Source organism: Sphaeramia orbicularis, chromosome 1, assembly GCF_902148855.1.
Source record: "Sphaeramia orbicularis chromosome 1, fSphaOr1.1, whole genome shotgun sequence".
NCBI classification, from domain to species: Eukaryota; Metazoa; Chordata; class Actinopteri; order Kurtiformes; family Apogonidae; genus Sphaeramia; species Sphaeramia orbicularis.
This window is the reverse complement of record NC_043957.1, coordinates 39,881,022-39,893,292: the sequence shown is the minus strand read 5'-3', so window position 1 is coordinate 39,893,292 and position 12,271 is coordinate 39,881,022. Positions and strand designations below refer to the sequence as shown.

The 12,271-nt window shown below is 38.5% G+C and overlaps 1 protein-coding gene across 1 annotated transcript in view; it reads right to left on the bottom strand.

Moving 5' to 3' along the window:
* The window catches only part of kitb (KIT proto-oncogene, receptor tyrosine kinase b), a 31,591-nt gene extending 21,161 nt beyond the window's left edge, over nt 1-10,430 (bottom strand). Inside the window, 8 exon segments of the mRNA XM_030147553.1 lie at nt 1-76; nt 182-297; nt 388-577; nt 4,762-4,930; nt 5,222-5,361; nt 7,921-8,205; nt 8,312-8,587; nt 10,115-10,430. The exon segment at nt 1-76 is cut by the window's left edge and continues 2 nt beyond it. Coding sequence (XP_030003413.1) covers nt 1-76; nt 182-297; nt 388-577; nt 4,762-4,930; nt 5,222-5,361; nt 7,921-8,205; nt 8,312-8,587; nt 10,115-10,169 — 1,307 coding nt within the window. The 5' untranslated portion in view covers nt 10,170-10,430.
* Nucleotides 10,431-12,271: the final 1,841 nt, after the last annotated feature.

Sequence of the window (12,271 nt, the reverse complement as noted above, 5' to 3'; positions counted from 1 at the left end):
GGAACTGGGAAACCTGCAGCGATGCACCGCACCTGTCCATCAACAGGTCCTTCCTGAGCGATGATAACTGGTTTACCTTATGAAGAAGATGCACAGGTTTAAAGAAAAAAAGAGGTATCCAGAAGTAAAAAATACAGCTACAATGTCAACTAAAGTGTAAACTGTGTTATGTGAAACTCACTGCTGACATAAACGTGAAATGAGTGATTGACAGCTGCATCTTCATGACCAACTGAGAACTGGTAGATTCCACCCTCTGATCCAAGAACCCGGACCAGTCTCAGCTCACTGATGTACCTGACAACATGAATGACATGTCTGAGTGTGCATTTCCTCCTTCATGTACAGTATACCTGCAGTGTCATGTTACTGGCACACCACTTGTACCTGTATTTGTGGCGGTGGACAGTGATGACGTGTTCAGTGGTGTTGAGGAGACGCTGGCCGTTGTAAGACCAGGAGAGGGACCTGGGTGCAGGGTAGGCATCAAACTGTACTCTGAGGCTCAGGCTCTCCCCCTCTTTGACATCAGCCTGCACCGGATCTGGACTTCCTAACATGGTAATGAACCCCCGGTCTGAACAACAGAAATATGAAAACTATATTGTAGTATACTGGATTATACTGTCAGTAGCACTAAAGGTTCCAGTTCTATTAAAACCATCTCATAGTGATGGTATGCAATACCTTTCAGGAGACACATTTTGAAGAGGAGGGATTTCTGACCAGTAATCAAATGTGTTTTCACCATACAATTCTTTACAATTTTGTGGTATCTGCAATTTAATTGAGTATTTCCATTTCTTGTTGCTCTGTACTTCAACTCCACTACATTTTAGAGGTTGAATTGTTGTCTTTACATCACTACATTTATCACAAGTAACTTTAGCCAATGGTTAATTTGCGGTATGATATAATTAATTTGAAATAAAGATCAACAAATATAATATATTATTATCTAGCCAACAACACGCGCATCAATTAAGGCCCAGATGCTGCATTAAAACTGAATACTTTAGTGTATCGATAATTAGAAACCAGTGATAAATGCTACTCTGTATTTTAATGCTTTTGTACTTTTACTTATCCTTCACCTAAAGCCCAACAACAACCAAAAGCATGTACTGATTTTAAGTGTTTAATAACTTTTTAACCACTGATCCTACCAATACATGTAAATATTCATTCATTCATTCATTCATTTTCTGAACCCGCTTTATCCTCACTAGGGTCACGGGGGTCGCTTGGAGCCTATCCCAGCTACATAGGGGCGAAGGCGGGGTACACCCTGGACAAGTCACCAGTTCATCACAGGGCTGAACATATAGAGACAAACAATCACTCACACATTCACACCTATGGGCAATTTAGATTAACCAATTAACCTATTAGTGCATGTCTTTGGATGGTGGGAGGAAGCCGGAGTACCCGGAGAGAACCCACGCAGACACGGGGAGAACATGCAAACTCCACACAGAAAGGTCCCACCCCCCGTCGACTGGTGTTGGAATCGAACCCAGGACCTTCTTGCTGTGAGGCACGAGTGCTAACCACTGCACCACCATGTCGCCCACACATGTAAATAATTCAGGTAAAATGCACTTTCTGTCACATCTGCCACCAGACATTAGTCTGGTTTTGTCTGTCTTGTGTGTTTTGTCTGTCATTTCCTGTTTTATTTTGTTAAGTTCTCCTCATGTGCCATGTCTGGTGTCTTTGCTTCCTTTCCCTAATCATTTCCACCTGTGTGTGATTACCTGTCCCCGCCCTGATTTGTTCCACCTGTGTCTCATTGTCTTCCCTCCCTCTTGTGTATTTAAGCCCTGTGTTTTCCCCTGTCCTGTGCCAGTTTGTATTTCCTTGTGTGTTACTTACCAGCGTTTTTGGATCCTGTTTGTCTGTCTGCCTGTTTTTTGACCCGGATTGTTTTTCTGGACCTCTGCCTTTTACCTGACCCCTGTCTGTGCCTCTGCTACCGTTGATTCTGCGTGTGTTTGACCTTCCTGCCTGTTTTACTGGTACGTGAGCTTGTCTGTCCCCCATGTACTGTTGCCTATCCGTGTGCCTTCCCATGTATGACCTGGTCTGTTTACTGACATCCCTCTGCTTTCCCCTAGTCGGATACCCGACGTATGTTTTCGGTCCGGGCTGTGAGGGTCCGTCTCTGGTCCACTTCACAAACCCCGTGAAGAACCCTGAACTCTGTGACCTCAAGAATCGGTATTCAATCACTACCCAAGACTTGTCAGTTAAACCTGTGTTTAATAAACACTGTAAACTTTTACGTCTGCCTCCGGGTCTTGCATTTGGGTTCAGTCACCGTACTCAGATCATTACACTCTCATTTCTTAGCTTTTCATACCATACCAACTTTATTTATAATGCACTTTAAGAACTTTACAGCTGGCCAAAGTGCTGTACACCAAACATAAAACAAAGGATTAAATAAGTAAATAAAACTAGTGATAATATAGGGTGTAAAGTAGGCTAAGGGCAACAAAACACAACCATCATAAAAACAAAGACAAATTAAAATCTGTTAAAAACGGCATAAAAAAAGTCAAATTTCATGTCATCATTTGGAACATTCGGTGTCTCCACTGTGATACATGGAAACACCGTCATATTCTGCAGCATTAATTCACCAATAAAATCCATGTAGTTTGAGAAATGATCGTTATAGTAGAAGCTTGTTTTTGCATCCAGTTAATGATGTATTTTGTTGAAAGTCTCTCTTGCTTCAGTATTCACAGTTACAATACAAAAACCTTTTGAATTTACTTCTAATTTTTATAAACAGTTACATGGTCATTTAATTAAATACAAGAAAATACCTGATTTTCAGTGCAGAGGAGAATGTAGAAAATGTTGATAAATCACTTTGGAAAAGTTAAGTATAAAGAAAATTTAATTTTAAAGTCACAAAAAATAGTTGTAGGTCTTTATGGGTTAAGTAAAACTAGTACTAATACTAAACTGTGCAAATAGTCCACTACAAAAAAGGTCAGCATTTTGGTTAAATAATTTATGCAAGTATTATTGGCAAAATGTACTTAATGTTTAAGAAGTAGACGTAGTCACTGTGCAGTAAAATGGTCCTCATCAGTGTCAGGAAAATACTTGATATTCACCAGAAAAGGCAGAAGATGAAGGTTTTGATTGCAGGGCTTTTACTTATACCAGACTATTTATACGCTGTAGTATTGCTAATTTTACTCAAGAAATAAATGAGTCCTTTTTCCTCTACTGTTTCTGCTACAACGCCTACTCACACCTTCTTTCATTTTCAATATGAGTATTTAGACTGAAATTATCTCAAGTTACTACATATTTCCCATGATGCCATGTAAATGTGGTCGTTGTGGTCTGCTGCCAGACATTGTCACTGGTGAACAATGACTGCCTGTGAGGCAGTTAATGATGAATATCCAAAAACAAAAGCCAAAGGCAAACTTCTTAAAAGGAGTCATATTTAGCTCAACCCATTTTTATTAGTCTTTGGTACATTTATTTGTGTATTTGGACCCTAATAGTTGAAAAAGTTTGAATTTGAACCCACCAGGTGCTGCAAAGCTATCTTTATATTCATTTTGGCAGAAATCGAGTGGATTTCTACAACCTGTTTTAATTCCTGCTTAATTTGTTATGTCTATAACTAGTTACAGCAGGACATTTGCACATATAAGGTCAAGACCTCGACAAACATTTCTCAGAGTACGACATAATTGTTTGTCAGCAGTAGCGGTTGTAGTCCATACTGAAAATGTGTCCAAACTTCGAGCCAATTCCCTAAAATGTTCAGTTGTTGGTTAAACAGGACAGAGCAGCACAGTCAACAACCTGGAGGGGGTGGGGTCATGTGTATTTAAAGGGCCAGCACTCAAAACAACCTTTCTGGTGTCATTACTCAGAAATAGGGTTGAAGATGGACCTGTGGAGTTGAATTAATGAAGAATTCAAACCCAAGCATAGCATTTACAGTTTATGTAGACCACAGGGAAATGATTTAAAATGCATAATTCCATTTAACCCTTTCATGCACAGTGGTCACTACAGTGGACAGCTGTTCAAAGGTGTTCTCTTGTATTGTATATTCATGGATTTTGTTGTTTTAGTTCCATATCAGCCAACACAGTGGACACTTATGCATCATCCCATAAACTGCAATTCATACCATTACTGTAACTTTGCTGTTCTAGATAAACCTGATCTGCACTAACATGTTTGAGTGTAAAAAATTGTTAATTGTTAGACAAAAAGTTTTTTTTTTTTTTTTTTTTTGCATATTATATCCATGCAGGTATGTTAAAATGTGAGAAAACATCCGATTATCAGCATTTATTTCATAGTTTTCTCACAGTATATCAGTAAATACACGTTTCTTTGCTTCTAACATTAAATGCATGGTGTCCAGCTGAGTGGACATTTTGGTAACTCCATGAAAAAAAAGGATCATAAAAAAATCAATCGCATAGTTTTTGTTTGTTTTTTTTGTTTTTTTTTTCATGCCTAAATGTCTAGAATAAAATCTTGATTAAGGTTCTCATAATTCATGCATGAAAGGGTTAAAAAGAGCAAAATATCAGTCCTATAAATAATTTCAGTGGAAAAAAAAAAGTGCTGTGGGTTTGTTCTCAGCATTGTCTTTGTTGTGTTAGGCATCAATCAACATTCCTGTGGAAAAGCAACTGTCTTGGCGGAGATTTAACAGCTCAGTTGAAACCAGACACCCTAAACCAATAAACTTTTATGAATACTCACCACGGACATCCAGGTGCAGCGCCCTGGAGCTGGCACCTCTCTCATTACGGGCATGGCAGTGGTAGGTGCCCGAATGTGATTGGTTGACAGATCTGATCAAAAGCGAGGTGGCACGTTGGTAACCATGGGAACCAGTCAAGATGCGTGAGGTGTGGGATTCATCTGGATGCTGCAGGACATCAAGGGCAAAGATGAGTCAAGGTATATGCTCATACAGATGTGATGGCGACCCAGGTAGCACCTTTTGTTTTTTTGTTTTTTTTTAAGTGCAAACTAATCAGGAAACTCAGATTACACTATTTAATTTACACAACTGACTTAACCACAGACTGGGATAAACATATTTAACACACACATTAGATAAACCTCCCTACGTACACAAAGAAGTTCCTGGTAAAAAAAAAAGTTCCTGGTCATAAAGTTCCTGGGATTTTGGTGGATAAGGGCCTGTTGATCTCACCGCTGTTAGAGGGAAGTTCCACTTGATGCTGAAGTCTGGGTTGACGTTGGAGGAGCTACATGTGACTTCAAACTGCTCTCCCTTCCTCAAGATGACGGTATCTTTCTGAGACAGTGCGATCACCGGAGGCACCTCTGGCACTGGACCAAGAAATGACAATGAAATCTCACCTGGTTTATTGTCTAACGATCATTTTGCTTTTTCAATGCAAGCACAATCTCATTTGACCCCTTAATCTTACTTAAGACCTTGTTGAATGTGTCTCCAGGATATTTACTTTTACATGAGGGACACTTGGGTCACTGTGATCTCCATCTTTGTACTTCCTCAGATCAGTTGCAGGATATAAATGTGTCTGAGCTTATACTGTTGTTAAGAGGGGTTTTACTGTGTGCAGATTGTAAATCACTCTGTGTGTGAATGTGTGTTTAATGCCACACTCATAAAAGGACGTTAATCTCTAAGCATGCAAACCTCTGTTCCTTCCTGATTTCATAAAAGGCATCTGAAACAGTTTGACATTGCAATAAAACATAATGAACGAATAACTGAATTATGTTAAAGGAGCCTTAACGGTGATGCACTCATGCTTCTCTGAAAGCAGGGACTGCATCAGTGCACAAATACACACTAATACATGCTTTTACTCATTGTATTTTCATATGCATACACTTGTCCCACTTAAACGGTGTGATCAATTCCCGATGTAAACCTGCTGACGTCACTTCAGTAGCTCTGTTTAGCTAAGGCTGTAATTCTATTTACCCCAAACACAGCCTTCATGTTTCGTTTCAAAGCTTTGTTCTGTACGGGACTCCTCTAATCTTCCTGCTTTTCCCTCCCTCATGTCTGTTTTTCTCACTCCTTCTCTCCACCACACCAGCCTTTCGGTCCAAAGCACACTCGTCATTACTCCTCCCAGCGTGTCTCTGTTTCACTGCGGACCGGGCTGAAAATGCTGATGTAATGCAGGCACAAAGCAGACATTATCAGGTTCTTACTTAGATGTTTTTAGAGTGCTTTTTAATATGTATCAGTACTCTCTACTATTCCACTGTCTCCTATGCTATACGTCTATCACTTTACCCAGTGTTACCGGCAACACATCGCATAGTATATCAAAATATATCATGTCAAAGTTAATCATAAGATAGAAAAATGACCCTTACTCTCTTGTTCAACTAGTTTTAAACTGGAAGATTATTGACAGGGACCACTTATCTTTATGTTTAATGCAACTATTTCCTCTGTAATTACTTCACTGTTTACTCTGGGATTTGCAAGATTTTCCACAAGTATTTAGTATTTATTTATTTAGCTACAGGACAATGTGTATTGGCATTAGTTACAAAAAACAAGATGTATGCACAAGATTTAGCAAAGGAGCTAATTTCCATTTGTTGCCCTGGACAAACAACCAACATAATAAAACATCACATGGATTACGAAGTACTGATATACTGGAAGAAAACAATGATAGATATAGGAAAATATGCTCAGGCTGAACAGTTACAGCCAAATACATAAAAAAGGTCTTAAATTCTAAAAGTGGAATAACTTTTTCCTAGAATAAGAATAAAATATGAAAGAAAGACGAATGAGAAGAGAGAAGAAGGAAGAGAAGGAAAAAAATTAAGAATAAATAAATAGCTAGGCTGATCATACAATAGCAACCCAGACATGGTAAGAAGTGCAAAAGTAAGAACTATTAAGCTAAAAATGTCTATAGAATTAACCAAGATAATATATTCCAGTGTTTTTCAACCTTGGGGTCATGGTTGCCTGGAATTCAAATGGGGTCACCTGAAATTTCTGGTAATTGATAAAAATAAAATAAAAACTTACTAATAAAAAATATATGGTGAGTTGACAGAGACAATCTTAATCCATAAAAGACAAACTGTGAAGCTGAAACTGAAGCACTGTGGTACTGTTTATCTTTCAAATGTTCATTGTGGTTGGTTTCAGATGCTGCAGCTCTTTCATAATTCATAGTTTGAGTTATTGTTTGTTCAGTATTAATTGTCAGCCTTGTAAATCCAAGCTGGACTGACTGTACATATCCTGACCAAGGAAAATCAAATTCTCACTTTGTGCAGTAATCTACACCTGGCTTTTCTGCCTCCGTCCATAATAATATACATTATATAGACTAAATGTCATCTAAAATTAACGTTTATTTACAACATAGTATAGCAAACTATTACATGATCAAAAACAAATTAATTTTAGCAAAAAAAAAGTCTCTGTTTTGAATGTCTGGGGTCGCCAGAAATTAAAATGGAGTCACAAGACTTAGAAGGTTGGGAACCACTGATATATACAATACATGTGTACAGAGATAAGTACGGTACTTGATCACAAAGTCACTAAGGAGTAAGTAATAGTTTAATCTTACACTCATGTTAGCTTGTGAGGATGGATTTTGGAGTAAATTTTAAAGGAATATCTAAACCTTTTGCCTGCTCTTACTCATATCTTTATCTCCTTTCTTCTCAATAGCTGTACATCTCCAGTGTTCAACTTTTCTGCTTCAACATTTGCTTCATTAACACCCAAATGTCAGATCTAGTAAAGCTCTGCCACATTGAGAACCACTACACACTTGTGTGAAGCCCACTCAGGTTCATAATGCATACGTCTGCAAAATTGTAGATCTAGACCACTGCAATGGATTGTGCATCAAAACGTTCACTTACCTAGTCGTACATCCACAGTGTATTGGAAAGATGTCACTTTTTCTCCACCAAGCTGTCCCACACACACATAACAACCTTCAAACTCCTTTTTTGCATTGTTGATGATGATTCCTCGCTGGAGATTGCTCCTATAGCTCATACCAGAGGGCAAAGGTCGTCCATCACAGCTCTCCAAAGCCATGTTGGTGACCTCGGGGTCAGTCACAAGGCAGGGAATGGTGCAGTTCTCACCTGCACGGACTAGGATGAGATTCACCATGGTGCGCTGGAAGATATTTTGGGGGTCTAAGAAGATGAAGGGAAGGGGGGGGGGGGGTAGTTAGGGAAGTCTCGCCACATATTTGCAAATCACCAGGATTTTTTTTTTTTTTCGTTGACGTCAAACACCCACCTTTCACGTATACATAGATGGAGCTGTGTTCCAGCGTGCTGTTGTTGACACATACATATCGGCCCATGTGGTAGCCCTGTGCTGCTGACACCCTGATGTAAGCCACCCCATCCTCCTCCACCTCTCCCTCCAGCCTGCGAGCCCTCTCCCTTTGCCACCTCAACCTCGATGGGGCATCAGACTTTGTAGAATTGTCATGGCAACGCAACTCCAGCTTTCCCCTCTTGGGAACAACCACATGAGGTCCGCTGGGGGTGATGACCAGCTCGCACCACACTGAAACAAGGGGATACACAGCGAGGAGTGATGCAATGTGGAGCAGGACATGGGTTAAACTTTGGGAAATAGCTATCAATTGTCATCTTAAGCAAAAATAGAAAGAAATAGACAAACAGTAACCAGTAACTGGGGAAAGCAAGACAGATCAGAGTAGGTTAGAATCAAATATAGAGTACAGTAGAATCTAATGTCTAATGTAACGGTTAAATAGGATGGTATGATTGGCACAGGGGCCCTTAAGACAAAGTGCTATCTAACCACTATGGCTCAATTGAACAATCAATAATTATGAGCTGTCTACCCGCTGAGTAATCATGCATTAAGTCCCTAAATCCATTCTCTTAAGATGAGTAAACTAAACCAGCATCTTGATCTTCTTAATTTAACCCCCAACAGCCCAGGCTCTTCTTCTTTAGCTTTTTTTTTTTTTTTTTTCCACATGATAAGAAGGCTTTAAACAACAGGATCTTCATGTGACTGTTGTGCCTTCAGGCCAAACAGGGCAGCAGAGAGTGCAGACATTCCCGCTTCAAAAATATCAATATCTTTGTTTTTGCAGGCCATAAGTACATGCTTTCTCCACACACACACACACACACACACACACACACACACACACACACACACACACACACACTGTTTTCTGTAAGAATGTGACCTTAAATTTGGCACTGCATGATTTGTAAACGGTTTCACACACAAACCCGAGGCTGTTAGATGAGTAAATACAAAGCTGTGATCACAACAGTCAGAGATGTCAGAGCTGTTGGGTGTGTTTGTGTAAATAAGTGTGTATGTGCCACTCTTCTGGCTCTTTGTTCTTTCTGTTGCCGTGCTAAGACGCACAACCTAATCCCTTTAATTTCAGTTAAATAAATATTTAATCGCCTGGTCCACACACACACACACACACACACACACACACACACACACACACACACACACACACACACACACCTGTTGCCTGCCGGGAAAGACAGACGCAACCCAAAGGCATCTCCCGCGTACCTGGATACAGTGGTTACGCAACTGCGTCCTGATCTAATCTGAGTTGGCAGGTTATAGGATGACTTGACTGTACCGTTAAACTTTGCATCAAACACGCAGAAAAAACACATCTCAAAGGCAGCGTGGAGGGATTATTTAATTATTTATGTCCGTGTCAGAGGGGTGTTTGAGAAGCAGCTCGAAACGTGCGCAAAGACGCACGCTGGATAAAAAGACAAAACATAACTGACTGCAAAATGAGTCAATAATTTGGGCAAAGCTTGAAAAGTCAAAAGCCCGAATACATAAGTAAATTAGACCTTTTGTATATGTATATATTTATATAGTGAGGGACTAATAAAGTAGGTAATAAGAACACAATTATAAACTCAACAAAGACGCACCCACATCCATTACATGTTAGAATCCTTTGCGAAAATGATTAAACAAACGTGAAATAGCAACGTTGCAGTCAAGTTAGCAGTGACAGTTTTTCTAACAATATATCAGTAGTTTCTATAAACCTATGTTTCTTACCTGTCAGTGGCAGCAAAATCAACTGTGACGCAAAAATAAGTAAAAAGCACCTCATGACTCGGCGGTTTTCAAGCCCTTTTTATTCTATTCCATTGGTTCCAAGCTCAGGAATAAGCATCTTGCTCTTAAAAAAATACTATATCCTGTATCCACAGTAGGCGCAGAACAGGTCCTTCCACGGTTGTGAGCGCACAAACAAAATGATCCTGTAGGCTGGACTCCGTTTGGTGCGTTTCACCGTTACTTAAAGACACAGTGCGCATCGCTCCGCTTGGCTCCCTGCCACTCCTTTCTGTCCCGCATTGGTTGGACCCGTTCCAAGGTGATGAGTCGGTTATTACTGGAAAAAAAACATGACACTTTTCAAGCTACCTTCACTGTTTTCTTATTGCGAGAGATGGAATGCAAATGAATACTAATGATGTCAAGGCAGAGCTGTAGTGTTGAATGAGAGTGTGCTGGAAACAGGCTTATTTATCCCACATGGTAGAATACAGGATCATTACGGTGACTTATCTGATCTGGCAGCCTCTTCTGACACTTCTCTGCACAAAAACAGTCGTCCATCCTGCTGTGATGATGACAGCTCTATCTCTGCAGGAGTTTCCCTGCAGTGGCTCATCCAGTTTGTGATGCACTTCATGGTCTCACGTTTCCTAGTTTTAATCAGCATTATCTTAGAGGTCTCACTTTTCCCAGATTTAATCAACTTTATGTGCTGCTTGGAGTCAATAAATGCTCCTAAGTGTGGTGGTGCTGAGTTTATTCCAGAAAGATAACAACTAACTCCCTCTATCATATACAGTACATGCAGCTCAACAAAACATTTGAGTTATCACATATAGACAAAATGTTTATCTGTGGGTTTTCTCAATTCTCATTTGCCAAGTTGTACATTTACAGTATTGTCCAGATGAATGCAAGGGATAATTATGATAATGAATGATGATAACTCATAAAGACCCACTGTGACTTTTGTGGTAGTTCTCAAAATTAATTTTTCTCACAATTTAACCTTTCTTAAGTGATTTATCACCATTTATTGTAATATTACCCTCTGTATTTAGCGTTTTTTCAGTGAAAATCATGAATTTTCCTATATTTAATTCACTGATCATGTAGATCAGGGGTGTCAAACATGCGGCCCGGGGGCCAAATGTGGCCCGCCAAAGGGTCCAGTTCGGCTCCTGGGATGTTTTTGCCAAGTGCAAAAATTCCACAGTCTTGAACTGAATTAAGCAAAAAGAAAATTAGGTTGAATTAAGGAAAAACATCTTGAATTAAGCCAAAAAAAAAAAAAAAAAATCTTCAATTAAGTAAAAAAAAAAAAATCTTCAATTAAGCAAAAAAAAATCTTCAGTTAAGTAAAAAAATCTTCAATTAAGAAAAAAAAATCTTCAATTAAGCAAACAAAAAAATCTTCAATTAAGTAAAAAAAAAAATCTTCAATTAAGCAAAAAAAATTTTTGAATTAAGATAAAAAAAAATCTTCAATTAAGTAAAAAAAAAAAAAATCTTGAATTAAGCAAAAAAAAAAATCTTCAATTAAGTAAAAAAAATCTTGAATTAAGCCAAAAAAATCTAGAATTAACAACTTAATTTTTTTTCCTTTGTTTTAATGGAAAAAATAACATTAAATTATGAAAATATTTACATTTCGAAAACTATCCTGTAACACTAAAATGTGAATAACCTGAACAAATATGAACAACCTGAAATGTCTAAAGAAAATTCAGCCCAATTTGAACTATTTTCTGCCTATTCCTCTGTTTAGTGTCTTTGTAGATCCGATCCATAATGCACATGTAGAAATGATAAGTTGAGGAATAAAATTGTTGTTGTTACGTTTTTTAATTTAAATTTCAGTTTTTTCAGGGTTTTTTTTTTTTTTTTTTTTTTTTTGGGATAGTTTATAAAAGTAAGTATTTTCACAATTTAATGTTTTTTTTTTTACACTAAAACAAAGACAAAAATTGCGGTCGTCCTTACTGATAGGTTATTATGTTATTATTTTTCTGGGTCCGGCCCACTTCAGATCAAATTTAGCTGAATATGGCCCCTGAACTAAAATGAGTTTGACACCCCTGATGTAAATGTTCTTAAAAGCTTAGATTAAAGTTGAGGGTTATTATATCCCAAACAGAGAAATCTGGAGAA